General features: G+C 49.7%; 8 protein-coding genes across 8 annotated transcripts; 4 read left to right on the plus strand and 4 right to left on the minus strand.

Moving 5' to 3' along the window:
- Positions 1–112: 112 nt before the first annotated feature.
- Positions 113–2,034, plus strand: CCOS01_02486 (ferric reductase like transmembrane component; the record flags this gene model as incomplete). The annotated part of the gene is made up of 3 exons (XM_060450676.1): positions 113–580; positions 689–910; positions 973–2,034. 3 exons carry the CDS (start codon positions 113–115, stop codon positions 2,032–2,034), a joined length of 1,752 nt encoding a protein of 583 aa, XP_060319326.1.
- Positions 2,035–3,227: 1,193 nt separating this feature from the next.
- On the plus strand, positions 3,228–3,698 carry CCOS01_02487 (uncharacterized protein; the record flags this gene model as incomplete). The annotated part of the gene is made up of 2 exons (XM_060450677.1): positions 3,228–3,326; positions 3,465–3,698. The coding sequence occupies 2 exons, from the start codon at positions 3,228–3,230 to the stop codon at positions 3,696–3,698; spliced, it is 333 nt and encodes a 110-aa protein (XP_060319327.1).
- Positions 3,699–4,243: 545 nt separating this feature from the next.
- Positions 4,244–5,588, minus strand: CCOS01_02488 (uncharacterized protein; the record flags this gene model as incomplete). Its single annotated transcript, XM_060450678.1, has 3 exons — positions 4,244–4,511; positions 4,569–5,446; positions 5,505–5,588. 3 exons carry the CDS (start codon positions 5,586–5,588, stop codon positions 4,244–4,246), a joined length of 1,230 nt encoding a protein of 409 aa, XP_060319328.1.
- A 1,039-nt stretch (positions 5,589–6,627) lies between these two features.
- Positions 6,628–7,689, minus strand: CCOS01_02489 (uncharacterized protein; the record flags this gene model as incomplete). The annotated part of the gene is made up of 1 exon (XM_060450679.1): positions 6,628–7,689. The coding sequence occupies one exon, from the start codon at positions 7,687–7,689 to the stop codon at positions 6,628–6,630; it is 1,062 nt and encodes a 353-aa protein (XP_060319329.1).
- A 2,233-nt stretch (positions 7,690–9,922) lies between these two features.
- CCOS01_02490 (uncharacterized protein) lies at positions 9,923–10,393 on the plus strand (the record flags this gene model as incomplete). The annotated part of the gene is made up of 1 exon (XM_060450680.1): positions 9,923–10,393. One exon carries the CDS (start codon positions 9,923–9,925, stop codon positions 10,391–10,393), a length of 471 nt encoding a protein of 156 aa, XP_060319330.1.
- A 118-nt stretch (positions 10,394–10,511) lies between these two features.
- CCOS01_02491 (alcohol dehydrogenase GroES-like domain-containing protein) lies at positions 10,512–11,980 on the minus strand (the record flags this gene model as incomplete). The annotated part of the gene is made up of 7 exons (XM_060450681.1): positions 10,512–10,608; positions 10,710–10,802; positions 10,868–10,896; positions 10,952–11,513; positions 11,567–11,713; positions 11,771–11,825; positions 11,899–11,980. The coding sequence occupies 7 exons, from the start codon at positions 11,978–11,980 to the stop codon at positions 10,512–10,514; spliced, it is 1,065 nt and encodes a 354-aa protein (XP_060319331.1).
- Positions 11,981–17,423: 5,443 nt separating this feature from the next.
- Positions 17,424–17,735, minus strand: CCOS01_02492 (uncharacterized protein; the record flags this gene model as incomplete). Its single annotated transcript, XM_060450682.1, has 2 exons — positions 17,424–17,582; positions 17,637–17,735. The coding sequence occupies 2 exons, from the start codon at positions 17,733–17,735 to the stop codon at positions 17,424–17,426; spliced, it is 258 nt and encodes an 85-aa protein (XP_060319332.1).
- Positions 17,736–20,412: 2,677 nt separating this feature from the next.
- On the plus strand, positions 20,413–21,819 carry CCOS01_02493 (C2H2 type zinc finger protein; the record flags this gene model as incomplete). Its single annotated transcript, XM_060450683.1, has 1 exon — positions 20,413–21,819. The coding sequence occupies one exon, from the start codon at positions 20,413–20,415 to the stop codon at positions 21,817–21,819; it is 1,407 nt and encodes a 468-aa protein (XP_060319333.1).
- Between the last annotated feature and the right edge of the window lie 892 nt (positions 21,820–22,711).

A 22,711-nucleotide genomic window follows, 5' to 3' on the forward strand; every position in this document is an offset into this window, starting at 1 on the left:
ATATTGGAAGTAGGACAACCAATCACGACGACGGGTCAACAAAACCTCACTCTCTCTCTCTCTCTTTACCTTCTGGTCTAAGCCTTTCATATCTTCGAACTCAACCTTCGCCATGGCCGCTGGAGGCGCAACGAAGTCTCCCGAGGAGCAACAGGCGGCTATCGATGCCGCCAACGAGAACGTCTCCCTCTCCAACTATCTGTACTACATCTGCGCTGCCATTGCCGCAGCCGTCATCATTTGGAGAGTATGGACCGTCATCGTCAGATATGTTCGTACCGTTGCCTGTCTCAACAACGACAACCAGCGCTACTTTGCCCAGTCAGACTCCAAGGTCTCCTGGATGAAGAAGAACATCCTCTACGCCCCGGTCATGAGCAAGCGCCATAACCGCGAAATCCAGCTCAGTTCTGCCATCAATGTCGGCACCCTCCCCAGCCGACTCCAGCTTCTGTTCCTCACCGGTTACTTCGCCACGAACATCGCTTTCTGTGTCATTAACATCCCCTTTGCCGGCTCTTTTGCCGCGGCTGCGTCGCAGCTGAGAAACCGAACTGGTACCTTGGCTGTTGTGAACATGGTGAGTCGTGAACAGCTTATCCTGATGAGCGAGTCTCAGATATCAAGGAAACTTGTGCTGGCCAGGCCTGAGACACCACTCGTACAGTGAACACTAACCGGATGGTAGATTCCCTTATTCCTGATGGGTGGCCGAAACAACCCTTTGATTCCCATGCTTGGCATGTCCTTCGATACTTTCAACTTGTTGCATCGTTGGTTCGGCCGTATTGTCATTTTGGAGGCTCTTGCTCATACGCTGGCTTGGATGGCCAACACTGCCAACAAGAGCAGCTGGCAGGCAGCTATCACCTCAGCAACGACCGTTCCCTTCTTGCTCTTTGGTTTTGTCGTAAGTGGGAAACTGCCCTAAGTCAAACGATGTTGAGGCAATGAGACTAACCTCGATGAAAGGCCACTTGCGCTTTCGTGGCCATCGGAATCCAGGCTTCTAGCCCGATCAGACACGCCTTTTACGAGACGTTCAAGTTCCTTCACATTTTGCTCGCTATCACGGCTGTTGTTGGTACCTGGTACCACTTGCAGATGAAGGCCCTGCCCCAGCTCAAGTACATGTGGCCCGTAATCATCTTCTGGGGCGGTGATCGCGTCTGGCGTGCCTGGAGGGTGTTTTACGGCAATGTCGGGCACGGCGGCAGCAAGGCCCTCGTCGAGGCTCTTCCTGGCAACGCATGCCGTGTTACGGTAACGATGGCTCGACCCTGGACCTTTGGGCCCGGCCAGCATGCCTACATGTACATGCCGTCCCTCAGCCTGTTGCAGTCTCATCCCTTTTCCGTCGCTTGGAGCGAGGAGGCTGAGGATCCTATGGCTGAGAAGGGGTCCCTTAACCGTCAAGACATTCTCGCCATGCGCAAGACCACCATGTCCTTCATCATCCGCGCCCGCACTGGAATGACCGACACACTGTATCGCAAGGCCGCTGCTTGTCCTGAGGGCAAAATGACTACGACATGCATGGTGGAGGGGCCCTATGGCGGACTGCACAGTATGCGCTCTTATGGTACGGTTATGTTGTTTGCTGGCGGTGTTGGCATTACTCATCAGGTACCTCACGTTCGCGATCTCGTCGCCGGCTATGCGAACGGAACTGTCGCCGCAAGAAAAGTTATTCTCATCTGGACCATCCAGAGTCCTGAGCATCTCGAGTGGATTCGCCCTTGGATGACGGAGATCCTGGCCATGGAGAAACGCAGAGATGTTCTCCGAATCATGCTCTTCGTCAGTCGGCCAAGGTCAACCAAGGAGATTCACAGTCCTTCGTCTACTGTTCAAATGTTCCCTGGACGCCCCAACATCGAGACGCTCATTAAGGCTGAGCAGGAGTCACAAGTTGGAACCATGGGCATCAGTGTCTGCGGTCCTGGCGCTCTCAGCGACGAGGTGCGCCGCGCCGTTCGCGACCGCCAGCATGATTCAGCCATTGACTTCAACGAAGAGGCTTTCTCGTGGTAAGATGAAAAGGTCATATTTGCGCAACTGCAGCAGAAACGCAATAGGGTTTCGAGTGGTTTTGCATCAGGCGACCTCCATGTGCTGCGAAGCAATACACGTCAACACAAGAGCAAAGGGTGAGTTATTAGGATGAGGTTACCGTACCTACCTGGCGATCGAGGCACAACGGGTTAGTTCAATGTATATATAGGGGATCGATTTAGACCGTAGTTTTATGTATATGTGATACCACATATTTCACACATATTTCATGTATCTAAGAGACATAGTGGGGAATCCCGTGCAAGATACGTCACTGAAACCCAGCCTACCTTACTCCGTACCTTACCTTCCCTTCAGGTAGGTATCCGTAGTGTGCTGTTTCCGAGGCTTTGCTCAATGTACCTAGCTTGCCTTACCTAAGGTACCTATCATCGTCGGAATGTCACCAGTGCACTCCCAGTGCCAAGTCCCCTGTCAACCATCCCCGGCTTCTTCACCGACCCCTCCTTCCGCCGTTGCCTTCTGTCAGCTAGACAAGCTGCTGCCTTTCTAACCCTTCCCCGTCCTCCGCATTCTTTGATGAATAAATCTTTTGAATTTGTACCCTGACGGCCCAAGACGGAAACAGCCAAATAGCCAACAGGTCTCTAGGCTTAACTGAGCACACAGTCGAAAAGTGGCCCAGCCTGGCCCCAGCCTGACCCCAGTGCTTCCCTCCGAGGCCCAGCTTAGCTCGGTCCCCATTCCAAGGAAATCGAACGTTGCTGACGTCCGTCACACAGCGGACTGGTGATTTCAGGAGGGTCCACGGCGGGCGCGCTTCAGAGGGCTATCTTATCTCTCCTGTCTACCTCAGCTGCACCCTCACCTCACCTGCTCACCTGAGCGTTCGCCGCATCCATCCGGCCTGGGCACATATCCCCCTCCCGTCTCCCGCACACCCGCCTGCCCTACGCTCTTTTTCCGGACTTCAAAACACCTACCACGTCAACCAGGGAAACCCCCCTTCCACGTTATCCTCATTCTGTCCTTCGGTAAAGCGCTTCGAGGAGGAAGCTCTCCTTCTTTTCTGCAGCTTTGCAAGAAGCATATCGACGACAGCACCAAATCCGAAGCTGCCTGCCGCTATTGAGTGGCAAGGCTTCGCGACCAGTCACAACCGTTCCATCTCCCACCGTATCCTGCCTGCGCAGGAGGAGACTTTGCACATAATGGGGTTGGCGTACAACACGTACTTGAACAGCAACAAGGTCTATGGCTGCAAAACATGCAAGGCGCATCTGTCGAACCATGAAGATATCATAAGCCGGGTATGGTTCATCAGGATATTCTCTCCTCCTTGCTCTGCATCGCATGCTCCAACAAGCTTTGGACCACGCAAGCAGACATCGCCTCCACCTCTCTGGTAGCCATCTATGTACACGCGCTGACAAGTGTGTCAACAATAGAATTTCCGAGGCCAGCATGGCAAAGCATACCTATTCAACAGCGTCGTCAACATCGAGACAGGCGAGCCCAGCGAACGAAACATGACGACTGGACGACACATCGTACGCGATATCACCTGCAAGCAGTGCAAGGAGACCGTTGGCTGGAAGTACGATAAAGCATACGAGGCTACGGAGAAGTACAAGGAGGGCAAGTTTATACTTGAGGCTGAGCTTCTTTGCAACGTCACCTAGACCTTTCGCGTGACAAGCAAAGCTCTCCCAAGGGGAAGGGATACTATGTTGAGATATGGCGTTTGAGCTTCAGTTCGTCGGGTTCTTGTTCGGGGGCAAAGGCACCATGATGCCTTGCATACGGGCGGCGTTTCTTGGTGTATAGGACGGTCTTCATTTGGGGCCGATCGCAGCGCCTGGCCAGGCAATCGGGTTTCATCTGACTCCGTGAGAGTGGCATATACCTGTCAGTTGGTTGTCAGCCGATCCCTCAAAGTCTGTCAGCATTCACACCTCCCGCTCAACCAATAAGTTAGGAGATCTTTACTCGGGGTTGCTGGGAAATATGGCATCGGGTTTTCTCATTTAGTCTTAGTTGAAGCACAATAGAGACGGTTCGTGGAGTGCAACTGAGCCATATCTTTGAGTGACTGATTCTCGCACGCCTAGAATACAGCCGCTTCCATACCTGATCTAAATCAAGCTACAATCTAGAGCAGAAACTCTGGCCATGGGAAGGAGCCAACCGCAACCCCGCTGACTAAACCGTACTATGCCCCTTCTCTTCACTGGTGTTCGATGGGTTCTTCCGGAAGTAGTTCCTCCACCTCTTCGTCAGGGACAAGAAATTGGAAAGGGGGTTGCACAATTCCGTTGAAGAGGAAGGTAAAGTAGACAAGCAGGCCAAATCCAACGACTTGCAGCCACTTAAAGGTCTCCCAACGGAGCCCGAGGGAGACGATCCAGATGAAGAGAGTTCTGCACGTATCGATCGTAGATCTCGAGGTAGCGCTGACGCTTCTGGTGACGGAGAGACCAAAGAAGTTGAAACCACTGTTACGGCGCGCGTTAGTATGTCGTCTGCTTGTCAGGTAAAAAGTATGAACGTACCCGATACTGATCATGATCAGGATGCTGGAAATCCCGATGGCTCTGTTCTGCGTAAGTTGCCTCCAGCCCTCGGCCATGTCGAAGTATCCGTAGCGTCCAGCATCGGTTTTCCCGATAGCTAGATGCAAGACAATCATGCCAATGACTGTGACAGTAAAGCCGAAAAGACCTTCGAATCCAACGACACGGATAGGTTCGATGGATGACCTTTCCAGAATCCATTCCTCCAAAACAAACTGTGTCGCAGTGAAGATCTGCGCGCCGGCAATGAGGAGAACACCCACAACCGTCAACAAGGCATTGGACTCGGGGGAGCCTTCTTCGACGTCAGCCTCGTTCGTGTTCTCATGGTAGATGGCACCAGCCAATCCAACGATTGCGACGCCCGTGACAACGCCGACGAGGGACAGCCATTGGAACAAAAAAAGTCTACGCTTGAGGAAAATGACGCTGAACACCCCGACGAAGAGAACGAGGGCGCCGCGAGTCATTTGGTAGATGGAGGCCGCAACCAACAAAAGACCAATGTTCATCAGCGTTGTACCGAGAATATCGCAGATGGCTGGGAGCGCCAATAGCAAAATACGAGGCCCGCGCAGAATAGCACCGCTTTCCTCTTCTTGAGGCTTCGGGCGTCCGTCCACGTTGCCGACAAGAGGAGCATCTGCATTATCGGCATCATTCGGGTTGACGGCCTCGTAGCCGTTAGCCGTGGGGTTCGCTCCGGGTCCATAGCGACGATACAGGTTCATCAAACCGATGACCAGCCAACAACCCATCTCTCCAACAAACATCTGTGCTGTCTGCAGTACAGGTTGGTTAAAGTATGCCCGTTTCGTGGGGTCCTTCGCATCGCAGTTGCGGACGCATTGCATATCCTGTGGGGGGAAGCTGAGTTAGCATCTGGTTTCCAGGAGCCAAGGAGTTCCAATATACCTGATACTTTGTGAGAAGGGTATTGCAGACGCCTGTCAACAGCATCATGCCGACAAGAAAGGGAATAAGGGCCCGGGAAGCCATGTTGAGCGAACTGTCGAACTTGACCGGCGAGACGACTGTGGGCAGGTGGAGTTGTGAGAGACGAGATGATGCAGAACCAAATGTATCCTTTTCCAGTCACCCCTCTAATTGCGTTATGATACGAGACTGCTTTGGGGAAACACGCAGCCGGAAGAGGCTGGAGGAAAGGGAATTTGTTCTTTGGACAAGCACAGCAGCCGTCGTTGTCGAGATGAAGGTTGATGTAGCGGCCGTATTCATCTGGACGTGGCGGAGGTGTTGAGCTGAGTGATGGAACGAGCCGCTTATCAGTGGGTAAGGTGGACGCCGGTGGTCTTGCTCGTACCTCGGGTACTTCCTGTGCTGTGTTTAGGTGTCAGAGTACCTCAGCAAAGTCGATGTCACTTCCGCAACCCACTCGGCTCCCCAAAATGGACGCACGCGGCCCCGTGCCTACCTTATGCACCTTCTGACCTCCACTCCATTTAGCGTCCGGGTTAGGTAGGTAGTTAATACGGAGTACTCCGTACCTTAGAGGCTTTTGGTTGTTTAGCGTTCTGGAGCTGGTCACGCGTCCATGTGAGACTCTGACGGGTTAGCCTCGATGTTAACCATCAACGTGGGTTGTGGGCCATGGTAAGCCAAGAGAGTAAATCAACCAAACGAAAATTTCTCTCACATCAGTTACTGCCCCGTCAGTGAAAGAAGAGAAGGAAAACCCCAAAGTCATTTGAAAGTGGTCGGCAGCGGATTTGTTTCATCAAATCTGGTGAGTATAGCAAAGCCGCTCTAACCTTGAGTGGAATCTGATATAGGCCGTGCAAGCGACATCGTTCAGAACCATGTTATCTTCAGTTAATATATGCATCCACCTGCCCGCTAGGATCTCCATGAGGTGCATCATAACTGGGAATCATCTTGTGCTCCTGACCATTGACAAAAATCAAGTGGCATCGCGGGAAGGATAAACATCACTTTCAGCAAATAAAGATGTCATTGCGTATTGTATTACTCTTCGTGTATAGGTATCTCGTCTGTGGCTTAATCCCACTTTACTAGCCTATTTCTTTTCCTTGGGCTTCTTGTCCTTGATGTTGTTGTAATGGTGAACTCCCATCTCCTTATCTTTGGCCAGACGCTCCTCATCTTCTTTGCTGAGCGGCACGCCTTCAATGCTCTTCACTTTCTTACCCTCGAAGAACATCATCAAGCCTCCTATGGCAGCCGCCAAACAAGCAAGCGCAACGAAAAGACCGGTGGACCAACTGGGTCGATCGAATCTGTTCATTCCCCACATGAAGCCTGAGAGAACACACTGCAAGAATGTGTTCCACACATTGAACCAGATGACGAAGTCCATTTTCCAAACTGCTGTGGGAGGTGCTCGAACTCCAGTGAGGGGAGCGTTTGGAATAGCTTTCTCGGGGTGCGGAATGTGCAACACAGGCCGTTCGTTTGCCAGCTCCGTGACGTTTTCGGGGCCAATATGGACAGGGAGTTGGTCAGACCCAGGCAAACGGAACCATCCGCGGTGTATACCCGCAAGCCGGCCAAGAGCTTCAGGTTTCTTCAGGATGCGATACTGCATCAAGAAATACAAATCACGGAATCTCCACGGCGCCAATCCGAATCCTGTGACGCAGAACAGAGCGTTCAGAATCTGTGAATCCCATTCGATCCATTTGCGCCGGGGAGAGTTGATATCGTTGCATGTCGGGTAGCACATTGCCGGGGACGCATTGCAAAGTAGCAGAAACAGCATGCCGCCCCAAGCAACGACATTCAGGCCGTAGAGAACGACGAAGAAGCCGAGGGGCGTGCAGGTGTAATTCCAGAACGCTTTTGCGCCAATTTTCATAGACTGCGACTTGGTGTGTGCGGGTGGGAAGTGGTAGCCGTTGTCGTAGGGTTCGTACAGTTCGTGCTCTGCAGTGGCCACGGTAGCGGAGGCGGCACTGGTTGGTATTCTGCCTTCAACATCTTGTTTTTTATCCTCATTAAGGTTGCTGTTATTGCTGTCGGAGAACTTCGTCTCGGTTGTGGACTGATCGGAGTTAGGGTGGTCCAGCGGCGCGTTCCTGTCCTTCTCGCTGCTGTCCAGTGAAGAATCTGGGCGAGACATTGCGTCGGATTCCAGAAGCTTTTGTTGCTGTCTGATATAGACGCCTTCAGGGCCTTCGGTCCCTCGAGACGTATGCTTGCTGCTGACCCAGAAGGAATAGCAACGTGTTTCGGTATCGCCCGCTGCAGATTGGTGCAAGTGCGGCGTGTGATCCGTACAGACGAGCCCCCGTGTGTCGACCGCGAGAGTGTTTCTGATTCGGAATCGTTCGAGTATCTGATGCTGGGTTGAAGACCAGCTGTAAAGATCGATGACGATTCGACAAACAGCGTAGGAAAGAAAAGGCTGGTGCGGTAGGTCCTACTCAAAGTGCTTTTGTGGATAACGATGTACCGCTGGTGTTGTCGAAGAAATGAATAATTAGAGACTAACACAGCAACACGCAAGACCGAGTCGTTGGCAGAAAACTGCTGCCAGGAAGCAGCGACGAAGAACCGGCGGGAATCAATAAAGGGTATCTTTGAATATCCGACCTAGTAAACGGGAAAGGCAGCTGGCGCGGCGTGGGAGAGGAAGAGTGATTCGGAGAATTCAATCAAAAAAAATAAAACAAGGTACGGCGATTGTCAAAGAGGTGTTATGTGGGGGCCGGTGTCGAAGAAAAGCAGGAGAGGAAAGGAAGACTTGCAAGCCACAATGCTGAGCCAGGGTCGGAGGATATAGCAAAGTGCCCAAGAGTCCTGGGGGGGGGGGGGGCTGGGTCTAGGCCTTTAGTGGTGGAAAGGGGCGGAACATGGGAAATGCGTAATGGAATGAGACGCTAATAAGCACCGACCTTGGGAAGGAAGATTGGACTTCCATTGATGGACGGATGGACTCCCCGTTTATGCCTGCCCTGCTAGATGGTAGCCTGTGCCTTGAAGGAGGGGCGGCCAAAGTTCTCCGTCCAGGTGTGACAGGCTGCTTCATTGTCAACCTGTCAGAGGCTAGAGCCCGTTTGCCGTGGGCTACGGCCAATAGACACTGTCCGCATGGAAACGCTGGTGTCCATCTCAAGTGATCTAGGGGCAGGAACCACAAAACAGCCGTCGCAAATCTGGACCCTTACGTCAATACGCGTACGATGGACCGGGAATACACTTTGTTAGGTACTTTGCACGACCACAGCCACTGCAGATTGTGTGACAACACGCGCAGTGAGGTCAGCGACACAACCACACAGCCTGCCTTTCGGTACGTACTCATGACGGGATCTGAGAGGCATGTGCACGTATTTGCCCCAAACCTTGGCTGTTGGTTGGCTCGCGTTTCCGTCGGTTACGTAGGTTGACCAGGATTATCAGAAGTGGACCGTGGATGCCGATGAGCTGTGCTTTGCTCTGTGGGTTTTGTCTCAACTCTTGAGAGCCACAGAGCATTTGAATTTGAGTTGCCGGCCTGCCGGTGGATTCGTTCAGACATTCAAGCTAGGACATTCTTGTATAAATGACGATTGCCGCTGCAGCTCTCATGTTCAAAAAGTCGCAAGAAATACAATATCTTCTTCTTCTTCTTGGGAATAGGTACCGCAGAATGGATTAAGATAGCAATCATCAACACCAACTATCCCATTCTTGATTTAAGTGAGACAAGCCAATTAGGATGGGTGAGGAACCGTTGCTGTGTGCCTGGCTAAAACAATCAGCTTGGCCCAGGAGAGAAACATGACGGAGATTCACAAGCCTCAGAGCGGGGCTGAGAATAGGAAACGTAGGTGTGGCTTTGACAAGGCATGGATATTATGCACACTTCGGATCGTTTCGCTCCCTACTTACCTATGACGATGACTACATCCACCCGGCGGACAAGGTGCGCTGGACTAATAACATATGAGTATCTGTAAGGAGCAAATATGCCACAACCAAATCCTTTGTCCTCTTTCTCTGTTCCGCCTGCACCCATAGGCTAAACTGGGTGATTAATTTACATCGGTAAGGTAAGGTAGGTGTAGGTAGGCACCTACTGGGACCAAACGCCACGGAGGTCCTGAAAGTACCGCAGAAGCCTCTATACGTGCATGATAGTGTCCTTAATAGATATTTATGCATTTATCGATGACACAGCAAATCGTTTGCCAAGGAGCACCTCTGATTGGCATACCGACAGTCTTATTGGGGCCACTTGTCTTGAGAACCTTGAGAACTCTTCAACGACAACCGCAACAACTTCCTCGGTGACTTTGGTCTTCTCAAACATATGTTACGCCCTAGCAACTCCGTTTCTCCAACACCTCATCAAGATTGGATCAGGCGCAATGGCAACCGCAGAACATCTAACCAACCTTACCGATCTAGTCCTCGGCAACCTGCGAGATCAGCATGACTGGACTGATGTCGAGGTTCGGAGTGACGGGAAAAGCCGACAGCGTCCCATCATCACCGGCCTCCCGCCTAACAGGCTGTACATGCACCCAGACGAACAAATTGAGGTCTTGGAAATGGAACAGACCGCCGGCAAGCGCTCGAGCCAGGCCCCCGAGTATGAGTGGGTTCTCCCAGTGCATCTGGGCGAACAATGGACGCTGAGTTCTTTTGCTACAATTTTTGACTCCGTCGACACTCTGCCACGAGAACTCGATCCAGCAAGCACCATCGATGGACCCCAGAAGCGGGATTGGCGTGGCACAGATCGTCAAAAGAGACTACTCCTTGCCGTGGTCCACGACGATTCGACCGTGTCTTATTACCTCATTCACGACGGTATCGTCAAGCCAAGACAGAATTAAGGCATTGATCCTATATCTATCTCAACATTCCAGCACCGCAACCGCAAACTCCATACTACTCCTGCTATCATGCTGAGTAGGGAGGCGACATCTTCTCGCTACGAGTTTGTGCTTTCAATCAAGGAGTGAAAATAACTTTCTGGACCTTCATCTGATCGAACAATGCATATCCCTCAACCGCCTCGCTCAATGGCATAATGCGGTCGAACATAAACCTAATCAATGTCAGTTCCCGGACGAGGATAAGTGAGGGCGCGAATGTGTGCTCCCAATGGCGCGGGAATAAACCGAGCCATGGGGCATGGTCAGCACTCACCCAAGTTTGTCCTGCTTCTTCTCCAAGAGGGCGAGAGCCTCGGGGAAGATGGCCCGGACAGGACATCGACCCATCTGCAGCCTTAGGTTCTTGCTATGGAGGCAGTCAGCACCTTTCAGGCCACCAAACCTCCGCATAGTTGTCAATATCACACTCACCCATACGCTTCGGTACCGGTCCATGGAATCTAATCATGTGTCAGTAAGACGAACCGCAGCCTCAAAATTTAGATCGATACGGACCTCGCCATTATGGACGCCAATGCTAGCAATGACACCAAATGGCCTGATGATGTCGAAGGCAGTTCTAAGAGCTGGGCTCAGACCGACAACCTCAATAACGACATCAGCTCCGCGGCCATCAGTCACCCCCTTGATCCGCTTCTCCATGCCTGCACGATCAGTCTTGAAGTTCAAGGGCTCGGCTCCGAGGCCTCTAGCAAGCTCTAGGCGACTGTCTACGCTGTCAATGGCAAAAAGATGCTTGGGACGGTACTCGAGCGCCGAAATCACGGCACAAAGGCCGACGGGTCCGCAACCAATGACAACGGCGGTGGCGTTTGATCTCTCTTCTTCCTTGAGCAAGTTGAAGCCAGATTTGGCGCCGAAGAAGCCGGTTGGGAAGATATCGGCCATGAGAACCAGAGCATTGTCGGAGATGGTGGTTGGAGCCTTCATGGCGGTTCCGTCGGCATCAGGGATACGCACGTATTCGGCCTGACCGCCATCCAGCGCACCGCAGCCAAAGAGCTTGCTACGAGCGCAACGGGATGTGTACCCGTTCTTGCAATAGAAGCAATTCATGCTAGAGAACCATGTTGGAGGTTTATTCGGCACGGGAGAGTGAAGAGGACTTACCACGACGAGGTGAAGGGAGAGACAACCCTGTCACCAATGTTCAAGGAGGTCACAGCGGCGCCTTTTTCAATAACCGTACCGGTGAACTCATGGCCCATGATGAAGCCTGTCTCGGATGGCTGGTGGCCGCGGAAAACATGCAGTTCTCTAAGATTTGTGTGAGAAGGAAGGAAAAGGAGCACGGTGGACTAAGGAGTGCCTCACGAGCCGCACAGAGCCGTTGCCTGCACCTTGACGATTACGTCGCCATCGTCTTGGACTATGGAACTGGTCAGTGACAACTGGAAGCTGACATGAAGCTCACCGGGGAGCAGAAAGATGGGCAAGCGAACCGGTAGGGATGGGGCGTTGCTCGACGGATACAGATCGCGGTCCGTTGAAGACAACGGCGCGCATGGTTCCTGAGGTAGACATTGCGGGGGTTTGTTCGGATGGGTTTGGAAGTAGATCACAGTGAAGGCGTTGATTGAGATACGAGAGCTCTCGGATGAGAATGTTTGGAAATCTCCAGGGGTTGTGGCAGTCTCAGCAGAGGTAATGAGGAGCAACAAGAAGCCGAGGCACGCAGCCAGAAACACAGTCGTATTGGTCCTCGGTGATGCTGGATGATGTGGTTGTGAGGTGTGGTGAGGCACAGTTTGTATGCACGCCGGGCCAATCACCTCGCCCCCGCTCCCATTGCCGTTCATCGGAGCATCACTGTGCGAGCGAGTGCGTACACAGGGCGGGCAGTTGACGTGCACGAATAGAGATGAAGTGAAAAAGAGGATTAAAATCTGCCTACCCCGCGCAATTACCTAAGGCGGTTTTGTATCGGAGTAGTTTGCGCTTTCGCCAGACATGTCGTGGAAAGTAAGTGATGAAGTGAATGAACCCCTTCCGTGGCAGCAAGTATCGTAGCGTAAGATCGACATGGCATATCTTGAGTACAGTTTCTCGTAGAAGTCGACCGACAATCACTAGATAGGAATCACAAGTGCGGAAAGTAGGTTAGAGGTATGCAGGGCTATGGCCGCTCTGCTCTGTATGAATATAGTTCCTACAATGGAATGTAATGTCTGACCCTAGCATTCTGTTTTATGCGTTAGATTGTTCCTCGTCAGATAAAGGTGAAGATGCAAATCAGGCTTGACAAAGTCGCAGAGGGCGTTAGGTTGATGGCTGCGGCTCATATTGATTGACTCGGCGGGCAAGGGAAGCAGGATGCGTTAGATCTAAGTTGACTTGCCGCGGTCCCGAGTCTAAGTGCCCGGCACCATAATGAGAATAAAACACAGGGGTATTATTCATGGTAGGAGAGACTCTCGCGTTATCTGGGTCGATGTCCAATGAGGGTTCCAATAAAGTACCTGTGGATAAGTAAGATAGCGCACATGGCCGATGGATGGACCTACTGTGTAGATAGTGAGGTACACGACGGATACCCCAAGTACCTAGAAAGTTGACAGACCAGCCGTCTGACAGCTCGCAACCTTGAAGAGGGCTGGAATGGTTGGCGCCTTCTAGAAACTTACCTTGGGGTGGCTTTCTATGCATACTACATGCCGTACCACGCGGGTGACGGATTTATCCGCCGCTCTTTCGAGCCAAACCTGCCACTTTAATAGCAAATAAAGGAATATATGGTAATTTTGTCTTTGGAGAAAAAGAGAAAAAAAAAGGGCTTTTCTTTTTATAATTATATAATGTTCTATTCATTTTTTGAGCTTATTAGGTATTGAATAAACCCTTGGGATAAGGAGAGAGCTTGAGAAAAGCGGCGGATGGATGTGTCACCTGCGTGCGTACCTAGGCGTACCTAGGGGTGGTGGATAGCGGCCCTGCCACCCTGAGCCAGATCCCCCGCTCGTACGTGCCACCACCTCTGTCTAAAAATCGGGGACCACTTTGCTGAAGAACCCCTCGTCTGGGGTAAGACGGGTAAGGTAGGGGGCAAAAGTCCCTCTTATCGCCGGTCGGGGAACAGAAGACGTCTTGGGATGCCAACGTCTTGGCCACAAAAGAGGACGTGACGGGGCTAGACGGTCGGTTTCGTCCTGTTCGTATTGCGTGAGTAAAATTGCATCCTCTTCGTTGGTACGGAGGATTGGGTGTAGTGATGGTGTCTGTTGATGACAGAAGGACGATCCCTAAGTTTCCTTGAAATATCCATACACTAAGATATGCTCCATTGCTAACGTCCCGTGGTTGTGGAAAGGAAGGGAGATAAGGGAAATACCGAGCCCAGCGTTTACATATGACACCCGACACCAAATGGAGTTTTGTAACTACCGGTTCAAGAACAGACTGGTGCCATTACCTTGTTGCAATTCTGGCATGTAATTTTTCTTTAATCTTGGATATAGTGTGCTGATTTCTCCTGAGTGAGGTACGTCTGCGCCTCTACCCTTTTAAAGTATTGGGCCCAAAAAAATGCACATAATTATATATTAAATAGTTAAACTATTATGATACTTATATAACGCTATTAAATACTATTATTTTAAAATAAACCTCGAGATTTTAAAATTATTAAATAAGTCTTTATTATAAAAATAAATTTATTTACTTTATTATTTGTCTAATTATTTATATTATATAAGTATATTATATATTATATTAATTTATAGTTCTTATAGAGTATTATATATATTAATTATTTGTTTTTGTTTTTTATTTTTACTTTTACTAACTGCTCGGGCAATTCTCGATATTAGTTATATAATAATAATACATAGTATTAGTAAATACTCCTACTATCTCGTTAGACTATTTTTTTTAGATTTTCTACCTTTTTAAACTTTCCCTCTTATAAAGTTTATAATTACGGATTATTAATAGTAATATTAAGTACCCGACGCTACTACCTTATAAGCCCGCGCACCTACCTTTCTAAGTATAATAACTTATAATAGTAATATCGGAAATACCCTCGTTACCGTTATTAAATAATATCGACCTCTATAAGTACGATATTTACCTTAATACTTTTAATTTTAACTTATATATATATATATATTCGTTACCTCGTTTCCTTTATTAAAGTCAAAAAACGCTACTTCCCTTACTATCTATTATTATTACCCTATTACTATTACCCTATTACTATTATTATTAAATCGTTTACTTACTCTTAAATATATACTATCAAAATACTAAAATACTTAGTTATTATCGACCCCTAGGACTTCCTTAATAATTAGAAGTTTAATTTTATAAGTATTATACTAAAGGACCCCAAACTATAATACGATCGTTTTAAAAAATACGGATTAAATATTATTAATTTAAAAATCGGAAAAATATATATTAATATAATTATTATCCTAATTAGTACCTAGTTTATATAATATAGTAGCCTCGAAATACTTAACTAACTCTAAAATATTATTAATACTTTAAAAACGTAGCGTAGGAGTAAAGTAAAAAGGATTAAAAAGGATATTCTAAATTTATTAAATAGGGCGGAAAATAAGGGGTAGTTTTTAGTTATTTAGAGGGCGATTAATATATTACAATAGCGGGGTTATTAATATTTTAAGCTTAGTTAGTATCGATAACTTAATAATCGATAACGGCTATGCTAGCTATGGCCGGCTATTATTAGTTAAAATAAAGTCTTATTAAAGTACGTAATAAAAACTCGATATTAACCCTAATAGACTAGCTTACTTATAAAGGCGAAGATAGCCCCTAATGAGGCGGGCCGGACCCCAAAGGGGTATATTAATTATATAAGTAATACTACTTTTATAAGCTTATATAAGTAATAGAAAGTATTAGAAAGTAATAGAATATATTAGAGTTCTGTTTAGACAGAATTACGTCTTATAATTATAAATTTGCTTACATATATACTTATTAATTTATTTATAATTAATAAGCTATAAAAAATTCTTGTAAAAAGTTTTTATATTTATATATAGGCGTATATTTACGCTTATTTCCTCTATAGTTATATAATTTTTTATTTTTTTTATAAATATTCACTTTTTTTATATCTTTTATAAGAATATTCTATATTACTATATTTAAAACATCTAAACTAAAAATAGAAATATTAAAAAAAAGTTATTATTAAGTAAATATAAAGAATTCAAAACATAAGATTTAATTTTTGAAAAAAACTTTCAACATGTTATAATAATTAAGTTATTGATATTTTGAATTTAATTAATATTAATAATTAGTAATTATTATAGCCAGTTATAATTAATTATTTAGTTTATTCTATAATAAAAACTAAGTATTAATACTAATAAACTAGCTTATTTATAAAGGCAAAGATGGCCCTTAATGAGGCAGGCCGGACCCCAAAGGGTTATAGTAGAATAAATTGCTTGAATTACTACGTTCTTGCGAATAGGACTCCTGAGTGAGGTACGTGGGAAGGAGACATGGAGATGGGTGGAATGTTGCGACTTGTGCAGAGTAGTAGCTCAGCGTCAAGGTAGCTAGCTAGTCCCCCATCCCATTGAAAGCTAACAAGTAAGGTATAGGTACTTTACTCCGCAAAGAAGAGAAGTAGCGAAAAGAAGGGTCCCCTTGCTTGACCGCCTTGGAGTTGGCCAATGAGGCAGCCCGAGTCAGCTCGCTCTAGGCCGATTGCATGTATAGATGATTGAGGCTTAGAGGCTTAGCGGCTTGGACGCATGGATCAATCACGGGCAATGGTGGCATGGGAAGGGGGACTCTGGAGGGTTCTATTGAACGATTGGACAGAACAGAGCAAAGTGGGCTCCGTCTTAGTTGATGCAGCGAGTGGCAGGTCTTCGATGCGAAGGAAGGTTGGTGAGGGGTTAATGTTGGACTTGGCTTGGAGAGGAGCCCATCTAGTGTGGGGTAATAACGAACGATGCCGAGTGGTAAGGTATCCGTCCGAATAGTTGCACACCAGCCCGACATCTTGGTCTGCACTGATGTACCTAAGGGAAGCAGTAGACGATAGGTAAACAATTCCGCCGATCGGTTGATTGAAGACGAGGCAAATTTTGAGTTGTTGAAGCGGAAGGGGAAAAGAAAACCCGAGAGAGAAAATAACAATCATCCACGCCTAGGGTTGCTTAGCAGAGTTCGAACTTGCAGATCAATAAGGTGAGTGTGGTTAGGTGCAAGACTAACGCGCGGGGATGGCTCAGCGGATGACTTGATGTTTTGGTCAAGTGTTTGTTGACTTGGATACACACACACGAACACACACACACACACACACACACACACACACTAGGCACCCACCCTCTTCGTCCAAATCGTTCCATTCCAGTTCCAAGGTTCATATTTCCTCAAGCCAAGGCCGCACTGTAAACCTGCGATTTGGAAAGGCGAGTTGACGGAAACATTGCCGGAGCTTTGCAGAAGAAAGTGAAGAGCAAGAAAGGGTGGGTAGACAGGAATCGTCAGGTGCGGTGACTCGTGAAGCGAACCAGAGTGTACAGAATCAGGTAGGGCTTTCCAAGTTCCAGCTTGGGCCTGGCCCGACGGCGACCAGTGACCAGCACTGATCAGGGACATGGCCCCCATGCCTCGGATTGAGCCTCCACTTCCGTCCCATTCGTCCATCCATTACATTGGGTGCGGCTAATTGTCATTGACAAAGGTAACTCCCGCTCGTACAGTGATAGTGTACAAGTTGTTGCGAACTTGCAAAATACCAAGACCTGCGGAAAGGGCCTCGCCCAAGAATAGAGATTACGGAGTACCTAGGCATTAGTGATCTGTCAACCGAATTGGGTGAAAACTCCACGGGCTTCATTCTCCATGTATGGACTACCTAGGGTAGAATGCTCTGTCTATAGCTCAACCTCATGTGCCACGTACGGAGTAGGTACCTCGTGCGTAGTATTACCTGCCGCATTCCTTGGGGATGCCCCGGTCATTGTCAGCCTTCATTTCCTCCGCGATCCGTCTTGTGCTCGTCCACCAGCCACCGGCTTTCTTGCACTTTTTCCACAATGGTCTCGTTTCGTTCCTTGTGGCCTTTGCGCATGATGCTGTTTTTCAGTGGACCATGGGCTTGCGGTGCCGTGTTTCCGCGACTCTGCATTGCTCAAAGTCAACCAAAGGATGAAAACAATGACGGAAGGCTGACTACCTGACTGTCCTCCCAATCTTCCGAAGGGGGGAAAATGACGCTTTCCCCCAAGGTAAGATATAGTGAGATAGAGAAAGGGCATACGGATACAAAGGTCATCTTGCCGAGGGAAATTTCTTATCCGATGAAATTGCGAGGTTTTACTATACCGTACGCATAGAACCTGGCAGGATGGCTCTCCCCTCCTTCTCCAAGTTTTTTCCTTTGTGATAGTACTGCCGTCCGATCCTGCAGACTGTTCCATCCCATCTTGACCATCATTCGAAATGCGGTACCGGTACTTCGTCCCCTTCTGCCCATCCATGTATGGATTATACTTTCGAAGTCACTCCCCATAGAATGAAGTCTCCCCAGTCCGTCTAGGGTTCCCGCCGCGGCATTCTCATCCTTGCGCCTTTCAACAAGCATCTCGAGTGCCTGGGTGACCATTGATGCTGGGTGACAATCTGACAAGTGTAACATGGAAACCAGCTCTCTCGACTGCTTGTGGTAATGTCACTTGATGAGACTAAAAACCCTCTCTTTCCCCGCCTCCTATCATGCCCCCGCGCTAAACACAGATAAAGCGGTGCATGGCAAATTTGTGAGAAAACTGCTGGTCCAGGTTCTTGGTAACCTCTTAGCTCGGCGCTGAATCGATCCTGGGTCGTTCCTTGCCGAGATAAGCCCATCCGCCGCATCTACGACCGCAAGTAAGGCCGTTGGCGCCTAGTCAAGACTGTGATGATGCTCGCCCACGTCGAGGGCACGCCGCACAAGAGGGAGTGCGACGAAGATACCCTTGTTGAACCAGGCCGCCGTGTCTTTTTACTGAACATTGATGTGACATAGAGGCACGTCAATCTTACTCTTGCACATTTCATCGCATGAGGCCTTCACGCTCTTCAGCCTGCCTTGCAGCGCAGCCTGTAAATGCGAATACCTAGGAGCATTGCCCTGCTGGTCTCTCGGAACCGTTGTCGTGCCTCGCTCTGTATACAGTACCGATCAAACATGCTTGCCAGGCCCGGAAGTGAGGCGCAACGGGAACGCAACCAGGGACGGGGCCGGGAACAAATGAGTGAGAGGGAGACAAATAGAGAGGGGGGGGGGGGGGCAGCAGAGGAAGGGAAAGAGATAGAGAAGGAGGCAGAGAGAAGGAGGCAGAGAGAGAGAGAGACTGGACAAGCCTGCGGAGGAGGCAGGGAGGGCGGCTGAGAAAGGGGTAGACTTGCACTTCATTACTGCCCGCTCCGTGTACCACCACCGAAATATCTCCAAGGCACTATACTATGTATGTGCCTTATTGCTTGTCCTTAGGTATCTGTACTTTGTACTACGCATGTAAAGCAACTCTTGTACCTCGACCTATGGACCGGTACTCCTGGGGCCTGCCTGATCTTTACTTAGCCTCATATTTCGAGGAATCCTTTCCCTTATTTCGTGCTCATAACCCTTAGTAAGTATTCCTACTCTTTGGATACCTGGGTAGATACCTCTCTTTACCCCGTCTCGCCATCTGAGGTGTGTAGTGTGCCCGCCATCCCTATGCGCGCTTCCGCCCATCCCATATCCACTTTCTTAGTGACTCGGCTTCTTCATCTCTTCTCGCCTCCACGTCCCCCCTCCTCCTTCCCCCAAAATCCGCTTTTGTTCATCGCTAGGGTCACGCGGTCCCTTGAATCTATCTGTGGCACTGGGCGAATCTCTCATACGCTTCCAAGAAATTATGCGCTAACAGTAAAGGACAGCCTCCCTCCCGCTGAATACCTTGGAGAAGCAAGAACCAGATGGGGACCTTTTTGCAACATGAACAACTCGCTCCTGTTTGACTCTGAGGTGCTGTTGTCGCGCCCCTCAATCTCTTTACCGCCTTCGTCTCTTACCTGGTTGTCTAAGGTAGACGAGACTGTTCATCTGTACCTCGCCCAAATTTTGTTACTTTGGTCACCTACCGTAGGTACGGGTTCTTGACCTTACCTCATCGGCACCCCGTCCGACGACGGGCCAAGATACCTACCTACCTGTCCTCCAACCCGTCCGACCGACCGCTTCCACTACCGCTACCGCTGCCGCTGCCGCTCACTCAACTTGTGTTCTACACCCGACTATTGCTGACCCTCGCTCGCCCTGCCTCGTGCATCCATCTGCATGGTTGCCGTCCCTGGGCGCCCTCTTTTATCCGTCAAAGAATCACGCACCCGACTGACTCCCGCGCTTGCTCCTCATTCTCCCCACACCCCCTGCTCGAGGCCACACCGACCTCCGTCTTTGACATCCAAACGTCGCCGCATCCCATCCTCCAACTCCCGGCCGCCCTCCATCTTTCAGTCCGCTCTTCCTCCCAGTCCTCCTACCTGCACCTGCATATCACCTTCTCGACTCCCTCATCGGCTGCTTTCTCCCGGAGTCCACGACGGCGGCGATAGCTGTCTCGGGGCCGACTTCTCGCGACGTGCATTACTCCCTCTATCACTTGCCGACTTCATCGTCCTCGAAGCGACGTTGTCTTTGTCGCTCCCCTCGGCCCCAACAGCTGCCGCCTTGCGCAAAAAGGGACCATAGCAGCGCAACCTACTGATACCCCGTGGCGCCTCGCGACCATCGTTTTCTACTTACCGCCCCTCCAAAGTCGACCCTTCCTTCGCCGCTGTTACCGTCAGTTTTACGACAACCGTTCTGGCCGTCTCTGTCGCTAGCCACCCGTCGTTGCTGCGACCCTTACCCTGCAACTTGCCCCATGGCGGCTTGATATCGCTTGCGCTGTGAGCCACGACACTCTCCGGTAGCGACAACTATGACTGCGTCGGCTGTTCAAAGCCACATGCACCACACAGCTGCGAGCGACTGTTACGACCCCGATGACGTCCTCCCTCACGATAGCCCCCAAATGCAAGCTCACCGCCCCAGGCTACAGCCCTCACCCAGTCCTCCGCCTGCTCTGAGCCCTAGCCGAAAGTCGTTCCACGGTCGTCGCAAGGTCGAGCCCATTCAAGGCGATGCCGTGTTAGTGGCTCATCTCGGAAACGGCAGACAGCCAGACGTCGCCCAGGCCGCCGCTCTTGAACCCCTTGCCTCTGACAACGGATCCGAATCTGAGTCTTCTTCCCCAACCTCTCCTGAGCGCGACATGGACAAATCGGCGGAACCTTTCGATCTCAAGATTCTCGCTGCCGGCGCCTTGGCTTTCACTTCACCTGGTGCTCCCGAGCCATCTGTCCCAGTTACCAATTCTACTGCTGGAGCACTCAAAATCGATCAATCGCGCTCAGGAGAGAGACCCCGGGTTCAACATGAGGCAATGCCTTTAGGTCCTGGCAGTCGGGAGTTGCCCATTCGCGATGATCGGCCAAGTCATGGCTTAGCTGCCCCAGCTGTCGTTTACTCTGCTGGGGACAAGTACACTTCTCGTCGTTCCGCGCCTAGTCTTTGCCAGGCCGAGGTCACGTCCCCGATGAGCCCTCCACAGTCTGCTCCCAGTGGTCTTCCTCCACTTCTGGACTCCCCCAAGTCCGATGGCAGCGGTCATGGTCCATTACCATCTATCAGATCCCAGCTTGGGGACTTGCAGCGCCTGGCAGATACTGCTAGAAGTCCTGAGCATGATCTGGGTTCTGCGCGACACACGGCTTCATATCCTCGGTCGCCACCAACCAATATCCCCCGACTACCCTCACTCGCCGGGCTTCCAATCGGTCACACATCACCTCCAATTTCGCCCAATGAAGGCTTTCGTAGAGACCACCCATCGCCTGCGCATCCTCTAGCCGTTGTCAGTCCTTACTACTACGCGTCTTCATCGAGCGGTGGCCATCACAGACAAAGTACCGACTATAGTAGCGGTACAGCAGAAACCCCGAGCACTGATCAGACCGCTTCAACGCCCGCCACGTCTGTGGCGGATCGAATGAGCATCGACGGTCTTACAAATCCTCAGGCAGGTTATGTCTGCACCTTCTCGGGATGCAACGCGGCACCATTCCAAACTCAGTACTTGCTCAACTCGCACGCGAATGTTCACTCATCTGCTCGACCACACTACTGCTCTGTCAAAGGCTGCCCTCGGAGTGAGGGTGGCAAAGGGTTCAAGAGAAAGAATGAGATGATCAGGCACGGGCTCGTTCACGAATCTCCGGGATATGTATGCCCTTTCTGTCCTGACCGAGAGCACAAGTATCCTCGGCCAGATAATCTTCAGAGGTAAGATGAATCCATATGTTTGTCACACATCCTGATCAATCTAAACCCCCCACAAACGCGTTGTCGCTGTCAGGTAGTTGATTTCGGCTGTGGACGTAACTAATTGAGTATGCAGACATGTTCGGGTACACCACGTGGATAAAGATAAGGACGATCCTGCTTTGCGGGATGTGTTGTCACAGAGACCAGATGGGCCAAATCGCGGCCGACGACGCAGAGGAGGACCTGTCTAATCAACTGAGCAATGTGCCATCTGGTACTTTTCACGTAAATACTTTTTTTTTCTTCTCCTTTCCTCTTTTATGGGCTGTTCGGCACCGACGACATCTTGCCAGAATGTCGGAATGAGCATATAGGAGGTGGTTGATTGTACATAGTAGATGGATATTCGGAGTGACCAGATATCACTGTGATGCTGGGTTCTCCCCCCCTTGTTGGTCCTGAGAGGGGGAGACGAGCGAAGATTGGCAAAGTGGGTGACACCAACTCTTCGTTAGTTTTTGTCTTCGTTTTTCTTCTTCTTCCTTTCTTGTTCTTGGAGGAGGCGGCTGTCTCGGGCTGGTACTTGTTTTGGAGCTTATTTGAATTGGCACGGCACGAGTTCATGAATGGGGATTGTTTCTGCCTTTTTGTTACGAGGATTCTGGCGTTGCGGTGGATCATATACCACATTGACGAGTCGTCCGCGTCACGTCACGTTTTGTCCCTTCTTTTTATTCTTCTCTCCCTCTTTTCTCTTCTCTCTTGCTTGATGGGTGGTGGCCGGCGAGGAGAACGCAAACTCTCGAACAGTCTTTCACAAGAGCCAACATAAACATCGTCTTCGATTCAAGCGGCAATTCAAGGGAAGATCCCTTTCTCATATTTGGTATTAGGGCATCTACTCGGCTTGTGGC

The sequence above is a fragment of the Colletotrichum costaricense genome, assembly GCF_030867565.1.
Source record: "Colletotrichum costaricense strain IMI 309622 chromosome Unknown Scaffold_2.1, whole genome shotgun sequence".
In the NCBI taxonomy this organism is placed as follows: domain Eukaryota; kingdom Fungi; phylum Ascomycota; class Sordariomycetes; order Glomerellales; family Glomerellaceae; genus Colletotrichum; species Colletotrichum costaricense.